This window comes from Cynocephalus volans, chromosome 4, assembly GCF_027409185.1.
Source record: "Cynocephalus volans isolate mCynVol1 chromosome 4, mCynVol1.pri, whole genome shotgun sequence".
In the NCBI taxonomy this organism is placed as follows: Eukaryota; Metazoa; Chordata; class Mammalia; order Dermoptera; family Cynocephalidae; genus Cynocephalus; species Cynocephalus volans.
Genome location: NC_084463.1, coordinates 126,381,385 through 126,409,141, shown reverse-complemented (window position 1 = coordinate 126,409,141; position 27,757 = coordinate 126,381,385). Strand labels below are relative to the sequence as shown.

At 36.1% G+C, this 27,757-nt stretch overlaps 1 protein-coding gene across 1 annotated transcript in view; it reads right to left on the bottom strand.

The window, feature by feature from the left end:
- The window catches only part of BBOX1 (gamma-butyrobetaine hydroxylase 1), a 55,888-nt gene extending 37,032 nt beyond the window's left edge, over positions 1-18,856 (bottom strand). Inside the window, exons 1-2 of the mRNA XM_063095900.1 lie at positions 18,638-18,856; positions 17,357-17,471 (exon numbers count right to left, since the gene is read on the bottom strand). Coding sequence (XP_062951970.1) covers positions 17,357-17,471; positions 18,638-18,856 — 334 coding nt within the window. The remainder of the gene's footprint in view (positions 1-17,356; positions 17,472-18,637) is intronic.
- Positions 18,857-27,757: the final 8,901 nt, after the last annotated feature.

Here is a 27,757-nt window from a genome sequence, read left to right as displayed (position 1 = left end):
TATAACTGTGTCTGGTCTATAACAGGTATTCAATATACCCCATTTGTTGAGGGAATGTTGTTTAGCTTATGAATGGCTCTTGGCCTATGTGTCCTTAGGGTTTCTCTGACTGGACACTGTTTAGAAATAACCCAGAGATATTGTATGTGTTAACAGCCAAATTACAGTGCTCAACTCTAAATAGATGATAAAATCGGAATGGTGGACTAGAACAGTGTATGTATGCCTGGCCATTCTAGGGGTGGAGGGTGTTTGCCATGGTAGGTATAGTTCCTTCTTCCTCTTATCTCACCCTATCAGAAGCTGTTTCTGAAATCAAGTCATTCTTTGGGGTCAGCAAAGGCTGGCCATGGGGAAGAAAAGATGAGTGTGTTCCTGGGATTCATAGACCCTTTGGTGACAGTACCTCAGGTGACAGTACCTTCCTTCCCTTAGCTCTTTCTGCTCTTGATGATTAAATGCTCATTAAAATATTTCTTGGGAAAACAGAAAGGAAAACAAATGTTATAAAAAATTGGTTTGCAAACCAGGCTCTCTCAAAGGAAGTGCAACATAGAGGAAATGTAATTTTGCCAAGGGAAACAACTTAGATATTAAACAACTGCATTCTGGAAAGACCTTACTCTAGCTAACACATTTGATTTCTTCCTTTCTTGGGAAGAAAATTGTCATAGGAAGGGACCCCTTCCTAACAAGTGACAGAATGAGTACTATAATCTCAATATCATCCTGAGCAATGCTTTACTTTTCTATGGGGAATATGTTATTTTATGGTAAAAAACCCAAAAGCCCACCGTTTAAAGAAAGAATAGTGGATCAGTGGCACTTGCAGTAGTTGTGGAAGGGAAATCATTGCCTGTTTGATGTCAGCATAGCTGTTTCTGCCAAAATAGGATTTTTATTAGGAGCCAGATAGTGGCTTTAGTAGTGAAAAGACACAAGCAGGTGCAGGGAGCCACTTCTCACTCCTCCACCAGGTAGTTGCATAAGGACATTTGCAGAAGTGAGTAGGTGAGTGTATGTAGGAGGACCGAATAAGGATGTAAATGCATATATTGCCAAAGTTTCTAGGTTATTAAGCATAACAGCTTGCATAATGAGCCAGAATTTTTGAGGCCTAAATTGCAAACCATAAATTAGGCCTCCCTATTGGCTGCATTAATTCTCTTAGACTATGCTAATATTTAGTGAACACATTCCATGAGCCCAAGTGACTACTGTACCTTCTCAAGATGTCAAGCTGATATCCAGCTACCAGCTCCTAATTTCTCATTTCGACTTTTTTCTCTCTGTGGGACTAACCAGAACTATGGCTTTTCTTGCTCCTTTTTTTTTTTTTAATTTAAATTCCCATTAAGGAAAGAAAGAAAGAAAGGTAGATGGAAAAAGAAGAAAGAAAAAAAAGAAAGAAAAGACCACAATAATACATTGAGCTTTTAGAAGGCGAGGACACACCTAAGGGTACTAGAGATGGGGGAAGGGAGGAAGGGGGGTTGGAAAGTGATTCAAAGGTAAGGGACATAAAGAATAATTATGATTTGTAATAATGAATATGCTTGCTCCTTTTTTCAAAAAAGTTTATTTTTTATTTTTAGTATCATTTTTCAAGCATTTCTGACATTTGAGAAAACTTTAGCATTTAATATTAATTAAATCACCTTGGCAAAAAGAAGCAGGTCGGTACATGGGCCATGTTGTATTAGACTGGAGCAAGTTGGTTAAGGCAGAAACAGACAATGAGGCATGAAGGTTTTGTGATAACAATTATAAATTTTTGTGTGTGAGGGAGGGGTTGTTTTATATACAGTTTCATGGCATTCCTTGATTATATTAGCTACCCAATAGTAATTCATCGGAGTGTCTCTTCGGTAAGCCTAATATTTTACCATGTCACATGGCACTGTGATAGGCAGTAGGTTTTAAGGTGCTCACAGTCTGTGAGAAAACTGGCATGGAAGCTGACAACACACAGTACGAAAAATGCCATAGCTGAGATATGTTCAGGGTACCATGAAGGTATCAGATCATCTAATCCCTTATCTAATGCTCTTTTTCTGATGCCCAGCAACTCTTTTCATGCATGAAGTTTTTCAGGTCTGTTCCTCATGACTCAACTATTTCTCCTAAAATTAAATAGTATTGGTTTTACATGAAAAAACCTCTTCTCAAAGAGGCAATTGACTTGGCTCGGCTTTGTTCTGCGTATTGTATTATGTGGCTGTTTGCTTTGCCACTCCCATTTGCTTATTGCATTTAATTTCCCCAGATTGTGATATCGAGTATCAGTCAGAAAAGTCTGCAAAAAGAGGGTGATAAGTGTTATAAATATTGCATATTGTCTGCCTAGATAGAAAGGTTATTTAGTTTTCAGGAGAAAAATTTCCTGGGCAAAACATCAGTGTTAAGGGCGTAAATAATAAATCACTGTCTCCTCTTTCCAAAGATTGCACCTAAGTGGATTATATTCAGAAACTTAAAAAAAAAAAATTGAGAACAGCTTTAAGCTTATTGAGCCTCAAATGGAAATCATGGACCCATAGTATTAGAGGTGGATGGGATGTTAGAGACTCATTTGGCATTTTCATATCAGCTTTAAAATTTTCCATCACCATTAGTTCTTATCATCGAATTAAAAGATGCCTAAACTGCAGATGAGGATTCTTCTAGTTTTCTGGCACTGTGACGATCAGTCTAAGGACACGTTTTCCATTCCTATGTAGGCTGTTGGATGGAATTAGCTATTGTCTACATGGCTACCTATAGCAAATGTATTGTCTATCACAGAAGTTTAAGCAACTTATTAATGAACATTTATTCTAAATTTTAGAAAAAAATATTTCCTATTGAGAGTAAACCAGCCTAGGTAGATAATATGGAACAGAGTGCAGAGTACTGTCCAACAGAACTTTCTGCAATGATGAAAATACAGTATTCTATATCTGCACCATAGTTATTAAAAATATGGCTATGGAGACTTGTCACTGGCTGGTGAAACTCAGGAACCTAATTTTTTTTTCGTTTTTTTCCCTCAGCTTTATTGAGGCATAATTGACAAATAAAATTGTATATATTTAATGTGTACAATGTGATGCTTTGATAAATGCATAGACTGTGAAAAGACTACGATAATCAAGTTAGTTAACACCCCATTACCTCATACAGTTGTCTTTTTTTTTTTTTTGTGGTGATAACACATAAGATCTATTCGCTTAGAAAATTTCAAGTATGCAATATAGTATTATTGACTATAGTTACCATGCTGTACATTAGATCCCCAGAACTTATTCAACTTTTAACTGAAAGTTTATACATTTTGACCAACATCTCCCATGTTCTCTACCCCCCAACCCTTGGCAAACACCATTCCACTCTCTGCAGAACGTTTTAAACTTCTCATAATGTGCAACCCTGTGCTAGGCATGTAATAGATATTCATTGTTATTTATTAGTATCTGGGCAAAGCTGAGAATAATTTTATTCTTACAAAGATGTAAAATTAGAAAAAATGTGTAGATTCAAGGGATGAAATCTGATTAATGAGACATAAACGTTAACCAAATGACATGCTATTACAAAAATGAATACAAAATAAAGCATTCCTGCATGTCTTAGTACAGGCAATATCTTTGAAAAGTTCAGTTTCCTAATTTTGTGAAGCCACAATCGAATCTTGCTATGTATGAATTATCTGAGTGTGCTAAATTGCAAAATCTGCATCGTTTCTCTGACATTTTCATTTAGTGTCTGCTGAATACCCAGCCAATTATTTCAACATTCAGAAAACCAAGGAACTAATTTTTTTTCTTTGTTTAATTTTAATTAATTAACATTTAAATTTAAATAGCCACATGTGACTGGTACTGTATTAGACAAGACATGCACAGAGGAAAAAACCATGGAGACAAAGAGGCCTGGGTTTGAATCACTGTCCTGCCTCTTACAGCTAGTTTCTTAGCCTTTTCTCTGAGCTTCAGTCTTCTAATTTATAAAATAGGGACAATTATATTTTCCCTGCAGGTCTTTTGTAACTATACAGTGAAATTATTCAAGGAGCCTAGTACAGTGTCTGGCACATAGCAGACCCATAATAACAATAATAGCTAATATTTGCTGAGTACTTTCTACGAGTCAGGCATAGTGCTAGATGCTTATCATACATTATTTCTTTTAATCTCCATCACAAATATATGGGAGACATGCTTTCAGTATATCCATGTTATCATGAAGGGAACAGAGGTCCAAGTCATGCTGCTAATGATTTGCAAAGCTAGTTAGTCAAGTCCAGGTGACAGATTCCAAAATCTAGAATTTTTATAACTAAATAGAAAATAAACATGTGTAAACATTTGATGCCTTGAAACAATGTCATCACAGGTATTTTTATGTCTTGTGTCTGAATGTCCATAGCTTATTCTGTCCCTAATAAAGGAAATCTACTAGATCAAAAAAGAAAACAGGGCAAGTTACCATGAGGAACATTTTGTCTGAACTTGTTCAAGCATGGAGGTTTAAAGATAAACCTTGGCTCCTAGTCAGAATTTTAAATGCAGAGAAAACATTACCAGCAGGTTTCATTGCACAATACTGCAACAACACTGCTATTCACCATTTGTGCAATGAACCGAGGCTTTTCATACTTAAAAATCAGCTCATTTCTCTTTAATGTATGCCAGTATATCTCAGTGATCTGTGCCTTTTTGGTTTTACTTAAGGCCATTATCACTTTTTAGATAGTTTCAATGACTGTATGGCAGGGAAATATAACAAATGAATATTGAAAAATTATTTTCACAAGAGATATATATATATTTAACTTTGAGTTTATATTTTCACTACTTTGCGGATTCAAGAAGTAACTGTTTAGGGCACACACTACATACTTTTGCAGCACGTTTAATATATTTTTGTTTTCATATGAGTCATTTTTCCCATCATAGAACAACATACACAACATCCTCTCAAACACACACAATATTCGGATTCTTTTAATAAATATGTTGCTCTTTAAGTGTGTAAAATTAGCCATATTCATACAGAGACTCCAGGATAAAGCTAGGCTCTCAATACAATAGGCAGCATAGTCTGTAGTATAAATAATTTCTAATTTATGGGATTTTAATATCAGAGTGTAGTTACAGTGATTTTTTAAGTTCTGAAAAGTTTACAGTTTTCCAACCACAGCTCTCATTTTGGAGTGCTCTGGGCAGGAGTTTGCTGAAATGAGCTACTCCTATACTCGGTTATGCTAAGTGAGGCTTTCAGAGAGAGCACCGTGACTAACCAGTTTCCAAATTCATCATAATGTCCTGAAGGTAAAATACTCTAATTTTCAGGGATACTAATTTCCTTGAAATAATACTACATTTCATTAAATCCACCAGGAAAATAATTCTGTGATATCTGCACAGAAACTTTAACATTTAACGAATAATTTTAAAGCATTTTCTCATTTTCCCCCAAATGCAAAACATTTGGGGACCAAAAAGAAAACACATTTGACTAGAGTAAATTATTTGTCAGAAGAATACATTAAAAACAAATTTGAGTTTCACGCTTATATCTGTATACATAAACAGTATGGAAAGTGACAGACTATTTAAGGTATGAACCACCCTTCCTAATTTAACTTATGGCCTGACTAATAAATACTTCCTTGAACATGTGCTTCACACATCATAAAATTTATGAACAGGCTACATGCTGGCTTTCAAGGAACCATTTGTACAAGGTTTCCTTCTCGGGGTTAAGTATCACATTCCTGGATCCTGAGTTGTATTTCAAAAAAGCAAAAGACACAAAGAAGCTCTTTAGTTAAAGATTCATGAATACAGCATGCTGAATTGCATGTATTATTTCAAGAGTTTTAGGACTTTCTGTCCACCTGCACTGAATTGAGCTGTTGGCTCTGAAATAGCTTATCTAATGTGCGGGGTGGGTGGGGGGCGATCATCTAATCTCTTACTGTCTTTTCCTACACATACCTTCTAGGAGCCCTACCAAAATAAGGTCTGACCCCTAGTCGAGGAAAGACACCTGAGTAGAAATAGGGCTTTGGTTCTCTTCTACTGCACTAAAGGAATCCTGCCCTATTTGAATTTTTTAAAATTTGTTCGTTTGCTTGTTTGTTTTTACTTCCTGTCCAGTGAATTCTACATGTCTTTCAAGATTCTGGTCACTCGCCCTCTCTTATGTTAAGATCTTCCAGAAGCTGATCGTGACATGAAGATTTGAACACAAATTAATCAAGGAGATAGCCCTGGAAGCCGTAATAGAAGATGAGGAAGTGAGACAGGGAAGAAAGCCTTTGGAAAGTGTTTTAAGCACTTTATATGGATTAATTCATGTAACTCTCAAAACAGATCTATAGGAGATGTTCTATTATTGTTCCTATTTCATAAATGAGGAGACAGGGAAAAGGAGCTTAGGTCATTTTTCCACCATCACAGAGCTAATATGTGTCACGGTTGGGATTCCCATACAATTTGACTGAAGATAATGAGAAAAAGCATTGTTTGGTGAAGGAAAACAAGCACCAAAGGATGTCAGGATGTTGGCAGGGAAAACAGATAACTCAGTCTTACCTCTGTCCTTGCTGTGACTATCTCCCATGACATCCGCAAAAAGGTCATAGAATGCCTTCTTGATCCCTTTCAGTTGCATGGCACACACCACCCCATACAGCAGCTGATTTCAGACAGCTCCAGTTGTCACACACAATCATCCTTCTTTGTGCTTAGGCACAATATACCTTTGTGACTTTTGTTTTAAACCTGAATTCTATGCTCTAGAATCACAGAATATGGTTGTCTTGGAGAGATGCATAAAGACAGCTACCGTACTAAGTTTCTAAGGCTAAGTAGCCTCCTAACTCCCCCCTATTTCTCAGTGTTGTATGGTTACCAACCACTCTCTCTGCTCTCCTTTGGATGATGCATTCAAGTTTGCTGATACCCTATGAAAGCGTGGGTCTGGTCTATGGTGGGCTTGTTACTACATTTTTATTAATGCAACTCATATCTAATTAGTCTTTTCTGGCAGTCTCAACTCTGGTGACTCATATTAACTTTTTGGTCTACCAGAACACCTAAGAATCAACTGTTAGCCAAATCTTCATCTCCCATATCCATGCACTTCATTTCCAAAGTTGGTTCACTGAGAACTTACTAAGTTCATATAGAGACAAAGATGAAGGTCCTATCTGATAAGGACATGTGTCAAAGTTAATAAATCAAGGTGTGAAGGTGACAGATTTGGATTCAAATCTTAATTCCAATACTTCCCATCTGCATGACCTACAGAGAATGAGAAATTTTCTAACTTCAGTTTCTTCATTTGTGAAATACAGGATGAAAACAACCTATAGGGTAGTTATGAAATTTAAGTGAAATGATATCCACAAAGAACTTAACATAGTGTGCCTTCTGCTTGGTTAAATCTGCACTTGAACCAGGGCAGCTGAATTTGGCTGGGGGAAAACACACTAGGATGACTGATCTTTTATTTTCATAAAAAAAGATAAAAAGATTAGTCATCCTAGTATGTTTTCGCCCAGCCAAATTATCTTATACTTACCTTATACTTCCCTAGCTGACTGATTCCCATGATCTTTATCCTCTATTACCTGACACTTCTTCTCCCTACTTATATGCTCAGCTGATGACTTTATTTCAGTAAAAAAAAAAAAAAAAATAGAAGGACGCAGAAGAGAACTTTCCTACACTCCCATTAGCACATCCAACAACCTGCCTGTGTCTATGCCCCTGTCACCACTTATTATATTATAGACACATTTGTAAATATTGGTCTCTTTCTATAACAAAATGTGAACTGCTAAGGGGCAGGGTCTTTCTCTGTTTTATTCACCACTGAATCCGCAGCAGCTAGAACAGTGCCTGGTACATAGCAGACACTCATTAAGTATAATGAGTGAATAAATGTACAGGGCATGGTAGAAACTCAGTAAATGATATCTGTTACTAATAGTTATTTCTCTAGATTTCAATTGTTTAGTGGAAAAGTGAGGCAAGTATACAGACAATGACCATTCAGTGCAGTAATCGTAGTGACAGAGAAAGGAGCCACAAAAATTGCTGTGAGCACATAGAAGAGGAGGAAAATAGAAGGTATTTAACAGTGCAGACAATCTTTAGTCAAATCTTGGCTCTGTTACTTCTTGCCTCTGATTTTGAGCTGTTTATTAATTTCCATCAATCTCATTTTCCTCAAGTATAAAATGGTTATAATAATAATGCTGCCGTTGTGGAGTAATCGCTAGGAATAAACAGGAACATAAATATTAAGCACTGAGCTCAGTGACTGGCATGGAGCAAATGCTTTAAATAATGTGAAGAAAGAAGAGTGGGGTGAGGGCAGGGGAAGGGGTCCAGGAAGGAGGAAGGTATACGGTGTTGGTAATTCAGACAGAGGGTTCATGGTGGAGGTAGTGAGATACGGTTGGATTCTGAATTATTTTGATGATAGAGATAATACAATTTTAAAAAATGAGTTGGATAGGTAGCATGAGAGATAAAGCAGAGTCAAGGATGAGTGTACTACTGGAGAAGATGGGCTTGTCATCAGCTGAGATGGAGAAGTCTGAGAGTGGAGCACAAATATCTTAGACCATTTACACCCATCATAGGGTTCATCTTTCTGCTGGTTTTCCTCATTTCTTTTCTTATTGCTCCAAGTAAATCACTTTATTCATAAAATCACTTTATTAATTGGCTGCACATTGTGTATTTTGACTGGTCAACTTATTCTGGGTTAGAAACTTCCATTATGTATTATTGAAGTTAGAGCTTAGAGCCCCTGTGTTTCCTCCTTGTATGGGCACATTGCTTTCTTAGATCCTTGTCCTTTATCTTTCTTATTGACATTATCTGCTTTTATACAGCCATGGGATTGTACTAGTCTGGGTCTGGAATTTTTCTCTTCGAAGTATCTAACACATATGTAACATATAGGATATCTGATGATTCCTGGATTTTCATCTGTAGCTCTCCTTAGCTAACTTAATGGATGACTTAGTCACTTTCTCCCAAGTCTGCTGATCATTCCAGTTTCACCAAATATTTCTACATTGCTGATTGGAATTAGACTCATAACTGACCGGTCTTTTTATTGCCTTCTTTAATAAAACTATCTTTAAATAAAACTATCTACCAGGTAGGTAAATTTTGGCCAGAATCAAACCAATGTCTGGATAACTAACATCCTTTCATAGCAATAGTTTGCCTTTGAGACACTCTCATGTTTTTAATCAGGAATGTAACATAATTATTCTTCATGTAAGGGGAACTCAAGCATAAGATATTATAATGCCATGGTTGTTTCTCCTGTCTACCCAAATGCTCTTTACTGTGCCTCTGCTTTATGCTCATGGCTCTCTAAATAGGAGAGAAGCGGGAGAGGAAAAGGATCTAGCAGATTTTGAGCCAAGCACAGCGCTTACAATCTATTCCTTATTCTTCATAACCCAAAGCTGAGAGGCATCACATCTTTTACATATGTTAAAGTGAAGCTCAGATCATTTATGAAACTAAGTCAAGGTCACAGAGCAGAGTCAAACCCAGCTCTGCAGACTCCAAAGCCTGTGTTCCTTTCATAATACTGCGGTGTGTTGTTTCATGGGGAAAGAATTTTCTTGATATACTACATATACTCTTTTACTTTTTCTCTTAATACATTCTAACAAAATTCATTTTTAAAAATGTACACATTTCCACTGTTATATTATAGCCTTGCATATTAGTGTCACTAGTGAAATTATGTCAATTTTCTGGGCTTCTTTTCTTTTCTATATATATTTTCTGGCTTGGCTTAGGGATAAATATCAATATAGGGTATAATCATTGGTAAAGGGCTTCATGGGGTTGTGAGTAGACCTTTTAGGATGAGTAGGTGAAGTTTGACCAGATACAAAGAATGGAATAAGTGATTCAGGAGGCAGGAAGAGCTTGGATATAAGTAGGAGTCCACATGCTTGTGGAGGGGGCACCACGCTGTGTGATTACTGGAAAACCCCAGTGAAGACCTTGAACTTTACCCTGCAGACAATGAGGTAAAAGAGCAGAGGGAGAGGAGAGATGATTGTGGGCTTTGGGGGGATTACCCTGCAGTGTTGTGCAAGCTGGATATGAACAGAGAGGCCACGTTATTCCAGTAATCGAGACATGACATGCTAAAGGCCATGACTAACTTGTTGGCAAGAGGGACAACCCATATAATCTTTCCCCCCATAATCTATTTAAATATCACTCTTCTCTATGCCAACAGGCAATGTGTTTGGAAACTTGAAAAGCTAATGGGAGACAAAGAGAAAAGAATTTCAATAATAGGATCCCACATTAAAAAACAACAAAAAAACTGATATGTTATTCAAGAGGATCCAGGAACCTCTCAGGGATGCTGTCTATAGTTATTTACAACCACTTTCAAGGAAACCTTGTGAAGAAAAAGTGAATTAATACGCACAGTGAAACATTGCCCTTCACCCAACATTGCACTACTCAATAAGGTAGGTAGATACTAGTATTATCCCTATTGTGCATAAAGATTTTGGGGAATAGAAAGGTTGAGTTAATTCTCAAGATCACAGACCTACCAAGGCCTAGGGCCACGGGCACTCTTAATTTCACTGCAGTACTGTCCTTTTGATTAAGAGCAAAGTTCTGGACTGAGAAAAATACAGAATTTTAAGAAGAAGGAAACGAGTAAAATTAGAGAATTCATTGAGTGGAGTAGAACTTAAATACTATTTATTTAATTTGCTCAGCTAGAAATTAGGCAAATTAACAGAATGCATAAATAGCAGCATCATTTTTTTAAAAATCTATTTTTTTCTCCTGGAGGGATAGCCCACAGCTATTCCATGGGAACATTTGAAAGTTTGGGTCTGGGATTTAAAAAAAATAAAAATAAGTATGATGAAGATAACTGTCATTCCAAAACTAAGATATTGTAGTTCTATGTTCTGCCATCTTGACGAAGCAAAGTGGAACTAGAAGTGAGAGTTAATAGCTGTGAATCAGTTATCCTCTTTTTTCGGTGGTGGGGTCGGGGGAGGTACCGGTGAATGTCCTGATGCATAGACACTAGCAAAACTGGCAGACTAAGTTTATCCCTTATGTGTAGGTTTGGTAAATGTGAAGGCAGCTTATAAGGTAATCCAACTTCACTTTTTGACATTGCCACACTTTAGACTTTTCTAAATTTATACATTCTAAATTTGCAGTTCAACTGCTAATGTTATAAAACTAATTCTTGGGCTGCAAAAAACAGTAAGCCTAGCTTGTAAAAAATGGAAGTTCATCACTCATTGAGGAAAGCTACTCTATTTTTACCCTGTTTGAAAAAAAAAAAGAAATTTATTTTAGCATAACTACAGAAAATTACTTTTCCAAGAGTAAAAAAGTTGGAATATTTTCCTTAATTCTCGATGTGGCAACTATACTGAAAAAAATATAAAAAGAGAATGAACTGTAATAATTCTTCCTTGAAAAAGATTTGCGTTAGGTACTCAAAAATATCCTCAAACTTTTTCAAGTCTTTTAAAAAGGCTTTTTAAGGTCTCATTAGTACTAACGTTATTTGCCTTATGAAGTTGTAAAATAATAAGAAAGTTATTTTTGAAAAAGAATATATTTAACATATCTCAAGTATATTTTAAAGTAACAGATATAGTGCACAGACTTTAAAAAAAATTCTACAATGTATCCAATTGTGAAATAGCCTTATTTTTAATATTTATCTCTGAGCACATGGTTATATGTTTTCTAGCTGGAAGTATGGGTGGATGTAAGAAAAGGCAAGAGGAAGAGAAGCTTGCTTAGAGTTTACAATTGAAATCAAAAACTTTGCAGATGACTGTGGGAACAACTTCCAGGTTAACGGCATCTGCTAAGAGTATAGGTCACTGTGGGGCACTTCCCAGGTTCTGAGTGTCCCATCTTGGGCTGACTGACAGAACAAGGGCAGTCCCATCCCATCAAGGGCCATTAGACCCTTTAGATATTATGCCTGAGTTTACCAAGTACAATGAAGAAGTTAAGTAGGAACAATGAATGATATATAATTCAGAGAAGAATAGGACACATTGAAAGACATCAACATATCACAGAGGAAAAATGAAGCACAGTATACATTCATAGACTCACAGGCATTTGAGATAGTTGTATTCATTTCATGAAAACTGAAAATATTTCCCAAAAGTCAATAGGTCCATTTTGCACATGACAAGCAAAACAGTATAGAGACTTGCTTCTTAGCCATGCAAAGCCTTTGGACTATTCTCCCACATGTGCATTAGCCTATAAACCTAGGCAACCTTAGGGAAAGAGTCTTTATTAGGTCTCTGTTGGGAAGGGAATACATTTGGGAGATGACCTGGTAGTTTAGTTGCTCTGAGGCAGCTGTTTGGACAGAGCTGTTCAGAAGCCATTCTGACCTGGCAGCCCTGATTCAGTCGGGACATTTTAAAGCAGACTGAAACAAAACAACAACAACAACAACAAAAATCTTCCAGATCTTTTTTTATAAGCACCAAATAACATGTTAAACAAATACCTTCACTCATTCCCATCTCTGGGGGTTCAAGAATGGGTGTGGGATGGGGCAAAAAGCTAAAAGATGGGGGTAAAATATCACATGGTGTTAGGCATATTTATCATGTGCATTACTTGCTAGTTAAAAAATGCGTGTGATTTTTGCTTTTTGGCAAGGTTATGTAAAAATGACCTCTGCAGTAAACCAACTCTGTTCTTTGCGCTATAATAAAAATCTTCATCTTCAAGTAAACACATGGTTCTTTGCAAGAAAAGGGAGCTATATTTTTTATGGACACATGCAAGGCAAATATTCTATAGGGTCCTGACAGTTATTTGAGAGTTTTCACTTCCTCATGTGGCATGTGCCTTTGAAACAAAGGAGGGAGTTATAGCTATAGACTGAGGTTTATAATCTTGAAACCATCTAAAACTAGTTGAAATTGATTTTATTTTCTCACCTCAAGTTGTTTTATAGGTTATCTTGCAGGGTGTAAGCTGAACACATGCAGAGAGAAAGATCCTGCCCTCCAGATGACCTCAGGCACCACAGGGACCTGAAAATTCCCCACAAAAGGACTGGATTCAGGCTCAACCAATCAGCCCTTGCCTGAATCATATGACCTGACTCAGACCCAGCCAATCTCCCTTTGCCTTGTCATGTGATCTGAACAGGAGCCAGCCAATCTCCAGTCTCTGATCCTTACTGATCCTTTAAGAACCCATCCAGGCCCTGATTTGAGGAGACAGATTTGAGAACCTTGCCTCTTGTCTCCTTGCTGGTGGACCTTGCAATAAAGCCTTTTCTTCTCTCACAAAATCAGTGCCATGGTATTGGCTTCTGTATGCATCAGGCAGCAAGACCTTGCTCGGTAACAATCTGATTAAGTACACGGTAAAGATGGACTCTGCTGAAGAGGGGCATATGGAAGTAAGGGAAGATGTTATTTTTTGACTGTGCAAGGTAGTATCTGGATTGCTGAGAAAACTAAGCAGACTGCCTCCATGTGAAAAAAATAATTCTTTAAATTACACCTTTTTAAATTTCAATTTTCAATAGCAAATATTATTAAAGTCAGATATTAATAGAAAAATATTTTAGTACCAATTCAAAGAGATAGGAAAAAACAAATATTCATTTATTCTGATAGTGAATGTTGATAAAAGTACAAATATTTAAGTTCTTATATAGAAGATCATACTGTATATTGATTTTTTCCATTTTTAGTACTGTCAATTATATATTGGGAATTTCGCATCTCACAGTCAGTCACAAAAATGAGTATACAATTATTTCAAGATTTCACATAGAAGCTGCAATACAATTTGCATAAAAAATTCATGTTTCTAATATTCTATTCACTTTCCCAGTTTTTATCCACGTGTTTGGAAATGTTCACAAGCTAGGCCTCCACAGTCAGGTGTTAAGTTGGTAGAGATTAGAGAACAGGGCCAGCAACCTCCTGTGCTACACACGCATGTGTGTCTCCCATATTCTACCCCATCCTCTCTGCCTCTCAAGCTCTCATTGTCTCTTACGGGACCATTTCTAGCCTATGCTTTGATCACTCTGTTCCCCGTTAACACCTCACAGCCACGACCAAGGTCTTCTACAGCACCGATCTTATCACTTTACTCTTTTCTGAAAGATAAATACAAACCAAGACCTAAAGAAGCACACTGGAGAAGGGGCAAATACAAGAGAAAAACAAAGTGTAGGAGAGTTCACAAACTTGTAGGCATTTGAGAAATTATATTAATTTGATCAAAATCAGAAAGACACAGCACCGAAAATGTAAAATGAATACTAAAAAATTAAGACAATCATCTTAAACATGTAAAAATCTTGAACTCATTTCTCTTTCCTTACAGGAAGAGAACCAGCCCGGGGAACTAATGGGATGGGATACCTGAGCTCTGTGTTAGGAAAACTCTTCCTTGTCTATGGGTCTAGGACCAAGTAGATCTGGCCTGTTCTTTCTTCTCTGTTGCCTAACAATTTTAACTTCACCAGCATTAAACTAATTGCAGTTCCCTAAACCCATCCCGTTATTTTACTCTGTGATTTCCTACATGTCTTTTTCTCTGTTGGGAATTTCCTTACTTTCTTTGTCTGACAAACGGGTCGAGTCTTCAAAACTCAGCACAAACATTACCTCAATTCTTCATCTCTTCAAATTCCTTCCTCTATGTCATCATTAACCCTCTATGTGTGGTTTTAATGTACTTAAAATAATGTATTATATTTATTTGTTTTTGTGGCTACTGTTCCCTCTAGACTTGATAAATCCTTGAGGACAGAATCCATGTCTTTTTTATCCTGGTATTTCCCTACAGAGTCACCAGCACAAAAATGTTGCCCAATACATGTGCGACTGAATAGAAACTTGTGAGGGAATGATTATGATCCGTGTCTTCTTTCAAGCTGTGACTGTCCTATGAAAGGAGCTTTTTGGCTGATTATCCTTTGTCTTTTCATTTTTGAGTTCAATAGCTAGTCCCAGGGGAAGCTCAAGGAAAAGTGATCTGCATCTTGATTCCTGATTTTAAAAAGCCTCTAGACCTCATTCTAAGGAAAGAGCAGAAGAGAAAACATTGCCACTGGGACTAAAAAACAAACTCCTTTCACAAATGTAACTGAGTTTGTTTACATGCTCTGGAGTATAAATGTTTGAAACTATGCAATGACAGTAAAGTATGATATCAGATTCCACAGGCAAAAAGCTATAGAACCAATATTCCAAAAATGGCCCATTAATTTCTTCTTTTATCCATCAGCTGCACAGCTTGAGAATATATTTTAAAAATCCGATCTTGTTTTAAACCATTAAAATATTTTCCAGTGTCTAAATAGCAGCCAATTCTCTTTATACTATTCACGATTGCAGCCTGTCATTGTGACTGGTTTTTTCCACTACTTAACTGAGTATAGTATCATTTCCATTTTGCTACTGCCTGATAGTACTAAGAAACGTAAGCTATAAAACTGCTCTCGTCAAGAAATATTGATGGTGGGGGGTGGCCATATCCTTTTACAATGCTTAAAAGCTTAAGCTGTAATAATAAAAAGTTGGCTTTTGGTTCCTGAAATAATCAGCAGAAGAACTTGAAGGAAATGAAAATAAAATCCAACAGGATTACAAAATTAGGGCAGAGTTAAGGAAAAATATTTTGAGTACCAGAAGAAATCTAAAATAAATAAAAAATAATAATACACTCATGATCCTGCTATTTGACCCAGACAATTGCTACTAAGTTATGTAATTGGAGACTCCTTGAAGAATCTAGCAATGCACTCATTGGAGGAAGGCAAAAAACCAACCAACCAAACAAAAAACCACAAAAAAAACTCTCCTTGTATACTCATCTAGATTCAACCAGCTAGATAAAGGTAAAAATGGATTGGTGGTTTAGAAAGAAAGCACTAGAACAAAACCACATCAGACATCAGAATGATGAGACTGAAGGAACAGAGGAAACTAATTCTTGACAAGACTGGTCTATGCTTAAAGAGGAAGAAGACAATATCACATCCGATTCCTGAGGACCGTGAGAAGAGGCGAAGCTATGTGATTCACACTGATTCATTAGTAACAAGCCCACACCTAGTAAACTATTGTAAGTCTAGCGTTTAAAGCCATGGGGAGCTACGACACGTGTCTGAGTGTTTCAGATTTGAAAGGTATAAGGGAGTAAGGTAAAAATCTCTTTCTTAGTATATGACCCAGAATCTCCAGGAAAGGTGTTACAAAATTCAACAAGGCTGGTCAGTTGTTTAAGGCACAGTGTCTCATATATCTGGTTAATAATGGAAAGAAAGTTCATGAAAATTTCCCTTGTTAGTGTGTTTGCAGAATTTAAGTTTCTAATAAATACATAATAATCATCACGTTTTTCAGTTTCCTTCGACCCACATAGTCTCTTGTAACAAATCTTCAAAGTAGAGAATAAACAGTAAACACCTCTCAACCCTCACCAGTGCCTCTGCTTGAGCTCTATTTTGAGTATCTCCTAAAGTTATATTTAAAAAAGAATCTTTCACCTGTTTTAAGTATTTATTTTATTTTGTCTCTTAGCTCAACAATAAAGTCCTCTTTTTCTACTGAATCTATCTTTTGCAGCTTTTCTGGACATTTTTCTAGTCACAGATTTCTCTTAAGACCTATGTACACTCTCCCCAGACAAGTGTGTCTGGACATGCATGTATACCTGTGTGCACGTTTGTGCATGCACACATACACATGTTCTTGCACATGCACATGCATAGTCAATGCTGTGCATACCGTTCTATAGGTTCATTGATCACATAGTGTCGTCTGTGGATACCAGCTTAGGATTTCCCGCTTTGTTGACTTGTGTTGTTCTGGCCTTAGACTAGACTGTTCAAAAGGGCAAGTCCTCCTCTAGTTCATCCTGCTCCATTGTAATGAACAGTATGGAGCTTTAGATGACAAGGTACAAGTTTGTTTCACTTTTGTCCCTTCCCCTGTGGAATGTCTCTATACTCCTTTTCATCTCTCCCCAAATGATCTTTGCTGGGAACATTTTAAACACTTCACATAAATTACAATAATATTGTAATCAAAGCACAAAGGTTTAATTTGGTTCTAAGCAAATTTCTTACTATAAGATACTTACTATAAAGAATTTTTTTTTTTTTTTTTCTGGTGGCTGGCTGGTACTGGGATGCGAACTTATTATATTTTAAAAGACATTGAACACTGGGGGGGGGGGGAGCCATAGAGAACAATAAAACAGAGAAAAAATAGATAAATAAAAATAAAAGACATTGAAGGCCTTGTCAGGGTTACCTGGCAAAAACAATTCTCTTTGGAGCTTTGCTCTCGCCTGCTGGGAAAAGCACCTTTTCTTCAGCCAATCAGCTTCAAATTCACTGTAATGCTCATCCGGCCATGTGATATATACCTTACAACAAAGAAAGCAAGTATCACCTATATGTATATTATGTTTCTATTTACTTCAGTTCTTCAGTGTTGCTCTCTTATTGAATGTTATTTGATATAATCAGGGAATCCAAGTATCCTTTTTTTTTTCTTCTTTTTTAAAGACATAGAGTAAGCTTAGGCTTTTGGAAAACAAGGAAACTGCAAGCCAAAGGGATACATTTGATGTCGCAGGCCCGTAAATAGCAAGCAAGAAATAGAATCTGGCTGTTTTTGTACTATATCCTCTAATCCTGTGGTCCTCAAACTTTCTGTGATGACCGAAGCTAGATATCAATTAATATTCCTGCCAAGAGTATTAGAAATAATAATGATGAGGAGGACAATAATAATAACAAATATAATACTATTTTGAGTGCTTACTATATAACAAGCACTAGAGACATAAGTCATTTAATCCTCATAACAATTCCAGAGAGGAGGTACTACTATTATTTTTGTTTTTTAGGGGAGGAATGCAAGATTAAATAAGATTTCTAGGTCATACGGCTAGTAAGCAGTGAAACCCGGGAGTAACATCCTCAAGTTGAGATGAGGATTGGAGAGCGATAGGAATTTCAGTAAATCTGGAAGAGAGAAGTAAAGGGTGGAGGCCACATCTGGTTTGTAGCTTTGAGAGCTGTGCTTTTTGGAATCTCAGAACAAGCCTTGCACATCTACCTATCAGTATGACTAAAACTTATTAGTCCGTACTGTTTTTTGAGTGCTCACTGTATGCCAGGCACTGTTAAACACTTTTACCTATATTCTCAGTGAATCCTCACAACATCTCTATGAGAAAATTCTGTTTGTATATCTGTTTTACAAATGAATAAACTGAGGCCCAGAAGCATTGCTTTTATTGTAGAAATATTTTGATCCTGTCTTTAAGTTTGCCACTCACTAAAAGAGTAATGAGCAACACTGTAAATTTTATTAAAAACAGAAGTAGTAGTAATAATTATAGTAATAATAGTAGCAGAAACTTGCATATACTGATTAGGCTTAATCTGCACCAAGGACTATACAAACATGGCTTCATATATAGTTATATATACGACCAAATGAAAAATAGTTATTTAAATTTTTGTAGACTAGCCCCTTTATTTAACTTGAGAGAGAAGGGAGAATTCATCTTGAGATAATTACCTTTTTTCTGTCAAAGGTCAAGTCTTCCATACAAATGTTCACATCAAGAGCTTCGATGAGAAGTTTTCGTGCTTTTGCAGAATCCAGGTAGCAATCAGAGCACGGGCAGTTGTCTCTCAGCCATATGGCCGGGTAGAGCGACTCTGCACCGTCATGCCAGAGGACCTGCATCAAGTGAGCCCCGTCCAGTGCTTCTGCCTTTTGGATGGCACAATGCATGTTTCTGGTCTTCAGGGGTAGACCCCGTCAGCTACCTGCTATGACAAATCAGTGTTTAAAGGAATTTCAGGCAGATCAGATCTGAACTTGATCTGTACGAATATGAACAGTTCAGGTGGACTCTGGCCTCTGCTACTTGCTCAGCTGCCAGTCAGCAGTTTGGCTTATTAACGCTGGGACCTTTGTTCTGGTGTGAATATTTTATATGCTGTAAACAGAAATTCAGTGACTAAAAGTGCATAAGATAAAATTTCTGAGTTGGGATCTAGATGAAAAGAATTCCTTGTTTTTCTCCCAGAAATTTTAGATAGTTCAGAACAAATAACAGGTGGTTTTATAATTATGTTTCCAAAAGAGCTTTGCAATTTCTCAAGGGAGTAAAATGCTCCTCAAATTGAAAGTGTGATAATTATACCTGTGCTATTTCAACTGATGCCCAACTGCACATAGGTTTTGGAAAAAAAATGCTTCTATGATACTAAATTAATAAGCTTGTTCTAAGGAAGAAAATATTAATGCAGTTTATTTATCTTAAGGGATACTGCAATTCAGAACATTGTGCTATTTCTGTTCTGTCATTCATTTTTTCATTTACACAGTATGTTTTCTCACTGAAATATAAAAGTTCCTAGGCTCTGCAAGGAACCTGTTTGGTTTATTTTCTGAGATTTTCTGCTATAATATACATCACTATAGAGTGCATTGATAGTCTGATTAGTTTATTCTGAACCTTTATGGAGTACTTTTATGTACCTTCATTTTACTTGGGAGTACATGGCTTTTTTTATTAAGAGATCCACCAAATTTGAAGACATGCAGTGTTTATAGGAAAGGAAATCTGGTCGAAGAGAGGCAGCATGAGCAACTCAGTATTGCCCCTGATTCCATTAATGACTATATAGTTGACATCAAAAATCATGCCAATGTTCTACATTTCACTTGCTTTATGTATTATTCTCCAGGACTCTTACTTTTTATGGAAAAAGTAGACTTTATATGGAAGAAGTAAAACATCTTCACTTCTGTATAATAATAAGTTCATCAGTAGTAGAACATGTGACAAAGGAAACAAGACTTCATTACCTTGAGATGAAGGGAAGGTAGACACACACACACACACACACACACACACACACACATACACACACACACACACACACACACACACGCATAATGAGTGCTTATAAAACCCCTTCTATGTCCCAGGCACTGCAATACACCCTAGGGACTTTATTGACAAGGAAGACAAAATTGCTCCATGTGTTTCTTGAACTTATAGGAAGATTCTATACAACATTAAGATAATTTAAAAAAATACGTTACACAACATTAAAATGAAACAACTTTTAGGTGATTGATACTTTGCCAAATCATTAGCTTGGATAATTTAGTCAGGTTATGGAGCAGAGTGAACACAGTGAAGACTGCTTTCTTCATTTAACCTTGACCACACTAGTGTAATCTAGTGACCGAATGGGAGAAATATAATTCATTGGGCTTCATGCATATTGTTGCTTGAGAATGCCCATCTATTTTTTCTTAACAATTTGTATATGACAGGAGAGCACTATTCCTTTAAAAAACATCAAAAAGTTAGAATTTAGTTCATACCTGTGTATTTAGTTTGTAAGTTTGAGTAAGGGGTTCTATAGGAGTTTTAACACCAGTTTCTCTGTGTCATGGGTAGGACATTTGGTTTTCTTGAGAGGAGAAGGGGCAGGCTGGCATGTTTTCTCACATACACAGTTTCAAAGGATAATTATGATTGCAGTAACTCTGGGATAATAAAACTAGATCCTTGAATAATATTTTACACGCAAGTCTAAAAAAGAGAAATATAGCAAATTTTTATTTACCTCAGGGGTTGGCAAATACTTTCTGTAAAAGAATAGATAGTACATATTTTAGGGTTTGTAGGATACATAGTCTCTGCTGCATAGACTTGACTTATTTTTTTAAAAACCTATACAATATAACAATTATTATTAGTTCATGGAATGCACAAAAACAGTCTGTAGACCATCTCTGGACCAAAGGCAGGAGTTTTCCTGTCTTTGATCAAGTTATCGTAATCATGCTTTCACTACAGTGGAATATAATCATGCTCGAGGGCAGAAAATAGCTCTCTTTATCCTTCTTATATATAAAGTTAAACTTATTCAAATGTATACTAAATATTTTCTTTGTGCATGCTGCACTAGAGAGTGCAAAAATGACCATGAAATTCCATAACTCAAGGAAAAGTGAGATAATTATGAAAATAAACAAAAAAATCAGCCCAGGGATGAAAAGCATTGATAATTTTCTGAGAGGCTGTAGGACATCTCCTTAGAGAAAATGACTATTTGAGTAAGATTTAAAGGATCTGTGATCAATATTGCTGAGTGTGTATTGATGCCACCTTATTTTCTTTCCTCACTAATACAACATTTATTTCTTTGGAGCAAGCATGTGGCTAGTAAACACAATATAATTATGGCCAATGAAATATATTTAGAAGTTGCTGGATAGAGAAATTTTTAAAAAATAGGTAGACTTAGCTGCCATATACTGTTTCCCTCTTTCCCTTCCACTTCTTCCTCTCTGGAAGGTGGATGTGGTGGCAGAGCAGTCATCTTGCAACCATGAGGCAACAAGCAGAAGTATAAAATCTAAAAGGATTCAGGGTTCCCCATGGTTCTGTGAAATCACTTTATCAGCAATGGATGGCCATGTCTGGAATTTCTCACACAAGAAAAATACACTTCTAACTCATTTAAACCTCTATTTGCCAACTCATCTGGATACAAATAAATTGAATCTCAAGGCAAAAAGTTTGTGAAAGGTCATTCCACGGAAAGGGGGCAAGATGAGCCAATCAACCAAGATGTGAAAGTATGGATAGAATTTGAACAACAGAAAGTATTTTGTTTGGCTGGAACAAAAGGGTATGAGAAGGAATAGTGGTTGAGAGAAATTAAAAGACATGTTTATATCAGATCATGAAAAACCATGCATAGCAAGAAAAGGGAGTCTGGGCTTCATTCTGTTATGAACAGGAATTTTTTGATTTTTTTCAGTCAGGAGATTGACAAGGAAGATGATAATGACAATGTATTTAGTGTTGAAAGCAGATAAAAGGATAAAAATCAGACAAATTGCTTGGAGCTTTTTGAAATAATTTAGTTGAGAAGAAATGAGAACTGTGGGAGTGGAAATATGTGTGGGATAGGTGGGAGGGTAGATATGAGCAATGTTGCAAAGATATATTTTAAATTACTCCTTAGTTAATGCCCTCATAAGAATTGTTTTCCATTGACTATTTTATTAAAGATCTTTTAGGAATGAAAAAGAATGACTTTGTTCCTTTTTTTATTTTACTTTTTTATTTATTATTAGCATATTCATTCTTACAAATCATGATATTTCTTTATGCCCTTTGCCCGACCTATAGCTTCCCAAACCCCCGGTTCCCTTCCTCCCATCTCTATTGTCCTTAGGTTTGTTCTCTCCTTCTGAAAGTTCAACTTATTGTTATGGTCTTTTTTTTTTCTTTCTTTCCTTCATCCCTTCTTTCTTCCCTCCTTCCCTCTCTCCCCTCTTCCTTCCTACCTAGTAGCCAGTTATGAGTGAGAAAATGTGGTATTTCTGTTTCTTTGTCTGGCTTATTTAACTTAACATAATTTTCTCCAGACTCATCTATGTTGCTGCAAATGGCAGAATTTCATTCTTTTTTATGGCTGAGTAGCATTCCATCCTGTATGTATACCACATTTTCTTTGTTCAGTCATCTGCTGATGTATACTTAGGTTGGTTCCATATTTTGACTATTGTAAATAGAGCTGCAATGAACATGGGAGTGCAGGTATCCCTTTGACATGATGATTTCCATTCTTCTGGGTATATACTCAGCAGTGGGATCGCTGCATCATATGGTAGCTCTATCTGTAGTTGTTTGAGGAAGCTCCATACTGTTTTCCATAGTGGCTGTGCTAATTTATAGTCCCACCAACAGTGCAGAAGAGTTCACCTTTCCCCGCATCCTCACCAGCATTTGTTATTCTCAGTCTTTTTAATAATGGCCAGTCTAACTGGGGTGAGATAATATCTCAATGTGGTTTTAATTTGCATTTCTCTGATGATTATTGATGCTGAGCATTTTTTCATGTACCCATTGGCCATTTGTATGTCTTCATTTGAAAAATGTGTATTCTTCTCCTTTGCCCATTTTTTAAATTGGATTATTTATCTTTTTACTGTATAGTTGTTTGAGTTCTTTGTATATTCTGGATATTAATCCCTTATCAGGTGTATAGTTTGCAAATATTTTCTCCCGTTCTGTAGGTTGTCTTTCTGCTCTTATGAGCTTCTTAAAAAGAGCAATTACTGCAATCTTTTAAAGATGATCAAGAAGTGAAATACAGAATACAATTTTTCATATGGACACCCATATGGAAATGTGGATACATTTACCAGACATACAGTTACACCAAATTTTCTTCTTAACACAAGGTAATGCTTTTTCAGTGGATGGCAAGCAATCAGAGAGATAGGGAAGATTCTAGTTTCCCAGCAAATAAATGCCAACACAGATGATGGAGAGTCCACAGGCAAAATAGAAAGCAGGAAAAAAATTATATAGATGTATCCTATTTGTTTATGTCATTATTATTTTTGGTACTTAACCTGATCTACTTATAAGCTCATGGAATATTTACTTGTTAAAATTACTTGCCAAGAATCAAAGACAAAAGGTGCCTCAGATGTCAACACAAAAAAATAAACACCTATAGTTAGAAAGTTTCTCTTCTTTATGCTGAGACCATATTTCAAAATTGATTTTACATTTTAGTCCTAGCATGTTTTTAAAAACAATATAGAATGCATTCATACCACAGTAATACAAGTATACTTCAAATAGTTCATGGAAAAATAGAATTAGAAGATAATATGAATCTTTTCATGAATTTTTTGTAGTATGCTTGTAGTTCTTCAGTTAATGTAGACTATAGTAATGTGTCCTTCTCATTTTCTCTTATCTAAGCTAAATATATCCAGTTTTTCTGACTGTGCTTCACAATATGTGATCTTTATATTCTATACCATTCAGAATGTTCTGTCATGGGTACCTTCCAAATTACAAAAGTCTTTTAAAATATGGGACTCCAAATTTTACAAGATACCATAGATGTATATTTCTGTTATAGAGGACAGGAAAATTAGTACCTCATATATAGGAAAAATAAAGGATATCTAGAAGGTTTTTGTTTTTTTTTTAACATTGATTGTTTGAAGAATAGTGATAACTACTTATGGGATCTTATGAAAAAGCAACTGGTTTGGGTGTACAGTAAGAATATTAATTTGAAGTACTGCTTCTATGGACACAGTTGCCAGGCCTACCTTAGTAGATCCCATTGCAAGGTTGGCCTCTGCAGACCTAGATACCAGGCCTGCAATCATAGACTCAAACTCTAGGTCTACTCTTATTGACCCAATTGCCAGGTTCACTAGCATGCTATTCCAGGAACCAGGTTAGTCCTCCCAAAGACTGAGCAGCAAGCTTACCTGCAGACCTGCTAGACAGCCTATTTAGAATCTCTTGGTGGTCTGACTAAGAACTTTTCTTGCTAAGGCATTTGTAAAGACTGGAAGAGGTACCTATTTCTTTAAATGTACAGATATGAACAAAAAGCTGCAAGGGTCACTAATAATAAAGAAAACATGGCACTACTAAAGTAACAAAATAAACAAGAAGATAGAAAAAATAAACAAAGAAATAGAAACCATAAAAAAGAACCAAAAACAAATTCCGGACCTAAAGAACACAACAACTAAACCGAAATATTCTATAGAGAGCTTTATGAGCAGACAGTATCAAACAAGAGAAAAGATCTGTGAGCTGACAGACAGATCATTTGAAATAACTAGTAAGAGGAACAACAAATCAAAAAAGAATAAAAAAAGAGTGAAGAAAGCCTATGCCACTAATGGGACACCATCAAATAAACCAGCACCAGCATTATGGGACTCATAGAAGGAACAGAGGAAAAAAAAGGGGGTGGGGACAGAAAGCTTATTTAAAGAAATAACAACAGGAAACTTCCCAACTCTGGAGAGGGAAATGAACATCCAGATCCATAAAGCACAAAGAACTCCAACTTGATTAAACATAAATAGATCCTCACCTGAGACCCTTCCCCCAACACTGGCCTAATGGATATCTTAAGAAAGGTATTCCAAGAGAGATGGAAATGTTGGGACCATGGCTGATGGGAGTCTGCCCAAGGCACGTGGGAGACTGTGGAAGAACTGAAAAGGCTAGGTTTTACTGAAGTTAAATTATTTGGGTATTGCTGGCCAGTTAGTTCAGTTGGTTAGAAAACCACTTTGTAACACCAAGGTCAAAGGGTTTGGGTTCCCATACTGGCTGGCCACAAAAAAATAAAAATAAAAAGTAAAAATAAAATTGGCTATTTGTGCAGGAACTTGGCAGGTTATTTCTACTCTTTGCAATCCCTTTCTTAGCTTTATGACAAATATGAATGGTAATCCAAACAAAAGCATGGTGAACCAGGGAAATAATTTCCCACTTTAACTTTTCTTGGCTTATTAAAGCTCCACTGACGTAAATGTGATGAATATTAACAATGAAAAACACCAGAGATCATCAGTATTTAAAAGCAAATTTTTTTTCTGAAAATTTATAGGCTTGTACATGAGTAATATTTATTGAAGTCTATTTTTTAACGTGACTTGTCAGAATTGAGCCCAGTTGAAATATCATGGTAATTTAGTTATTTGATAAGCTATTGCATTTCTCCAAAGAAAAGAAAAAAGTAGATACTTCTAGCTTTGAAAGATAAATATTAGTGGGATTTCTTTGCCAAATTGAAAAGCACCTATTTTTTTCTTATAAAAACTTATTTTACACTTAATTATCATGTTGCTTCTTCTTAACAATTATAATTTAGTTTATGAAATATTAGATTTGTTTTGGGGGGAAGGAGTAGTTTTTCCTGTCCTGACAAACAGCTCTTGAGTTTTTGGCACATTTGTATCTGATGGGATAGATTTCTTTTTATTTCATACCATCACTTGACGTGTGTGTGTGTGTGTGTGTGTGTGTGTGTGTGTGTGTGTGTGTGTGTTTTGCTTCCTAATTTACTCATCATATTTTTCATCTTCAGAGATATGAAAGTTTGTCTGAGACTTCTGTTTGGCACCACTAAGTTGTTTGTGTTTGAGATTAGCTTACTTCAGTGGTGGGTGTGGATTTTGTCTTTTTTTTTTTTTTTTCTTTTTCTGAATTTTATAAACTCAAATTTGTCTCTAGATTCTCCAGCACTGTTTGGAAAAATCAAGAAAGTAGGTCTATAAGTTATTTTATGCATTCATGTTGGAAATAAAAGTAACTTAGAACTAGAACTCTTAGAGCTGGAAAGAAACCACCTGTGATATTACTGGGTTCAGTGCCCTTATCAGACATGAAGGGGGAATGGAAGCTCAGAGATGTTGGGTATGATTTGTCCCAGACCACTCTGTTTTTGGTGGGAAAGTTTGCTCTCAACATAGGTTTGCCAGTCTGGGACACACATATAAAGTGAAATAGTTCTAATAAAATAAAGTGCAAAAATTCCATACATGGTAATTATAACTAATTTGAATCATAGGCTTTGGAGGGGATTCACAGAAAGTTGACGAAGAAACTTCATAGTTACTATATATAAAATTAAAACTGTAGCAGATTAATAATATACACCCAAGAAAGCTGATTAATCTACTACATTACTCACCCTCCAGAATAAACGGCTGTCATTTCTTGAGTGTTTTTAGTAATGGAAGTCAAGAATAGCATGGACCTATATTATCAAATGTGGTGTCTGTTAATTTCCATCTTCCCTTCCTCAGGGTAAGTTATCAAACCTACTATCATATAGCAGGATTCACTAATGTGTCTGACTTCCTGCCTCTAAGGGGTAGAATCAGAAAATGATCAAAGTGAAAGAAACATGCAAATTGCATGCAGGGGTGTATATCTGTGAGGTGTGTGTATAAGATTATTTCTTCAGTAATTATTATGTTTTAGACACTCAGTTGATGCTTTCTATTCATTAACTTTATTTAATCCCCCAGAAAACCTTGTGAGACCTGTGTTATCACCTCTGTCTTACAGATGATCTTGAACTTGGAGAAAGGAAGTAACTGACTTGAAAAAAGAGGAAACAGGGATTTTGACATATGACTACATCTTGGAATATTTATGGCTTAATAATTTTCCATGCAATAATTTCAATTTACCAAAAATGTACTATTAAAATAATAGCTAAATCTCAATATTGTTGGTCGTTAGTTAACATCACCATCTGACATTTCAGCTTTGGAGGGAAAGGAAAGGAAGAAATTTTCCAGACATTACACCACAGAGGTTTAAAAATATTACTATATTACTATTCTTTTATATTTCAACCTTTATATCATAAAACTCAATTAATTTCTACTTGGTAAGGTAGAATTTGACCAGACTGTATTTGTGGTGCCTGAACTTTAATACCTTTTGAATACGTAATACTCTATTCATGACACCTCCTACCTAAGGCCCTTCAGCTTGGAGGTTTCTTCAATTTGAAAATATTTCTGTTTTTATTTCTTAATTTAATAAATGGCTGGGATACTTGATAATTTGTGAATATATTCTCATGTTAATAATGAATTCTATAAAGCCATTAGAAAAATTGGTTCATTCTCTTGAGTGGGTTCACCCTTCTGCCTGCGTAAAGTATCAAATCTCAGGCACACACTTCCTCTGTAAATTACAAAAAGGAAAACTTTAGGTTTACTTTGGTGGAATTACCACATTTGGATTGGAACCCAAATTATCAAGGCGTTTGTTTACTGATGTAATGCAGAGTACTGAATCTA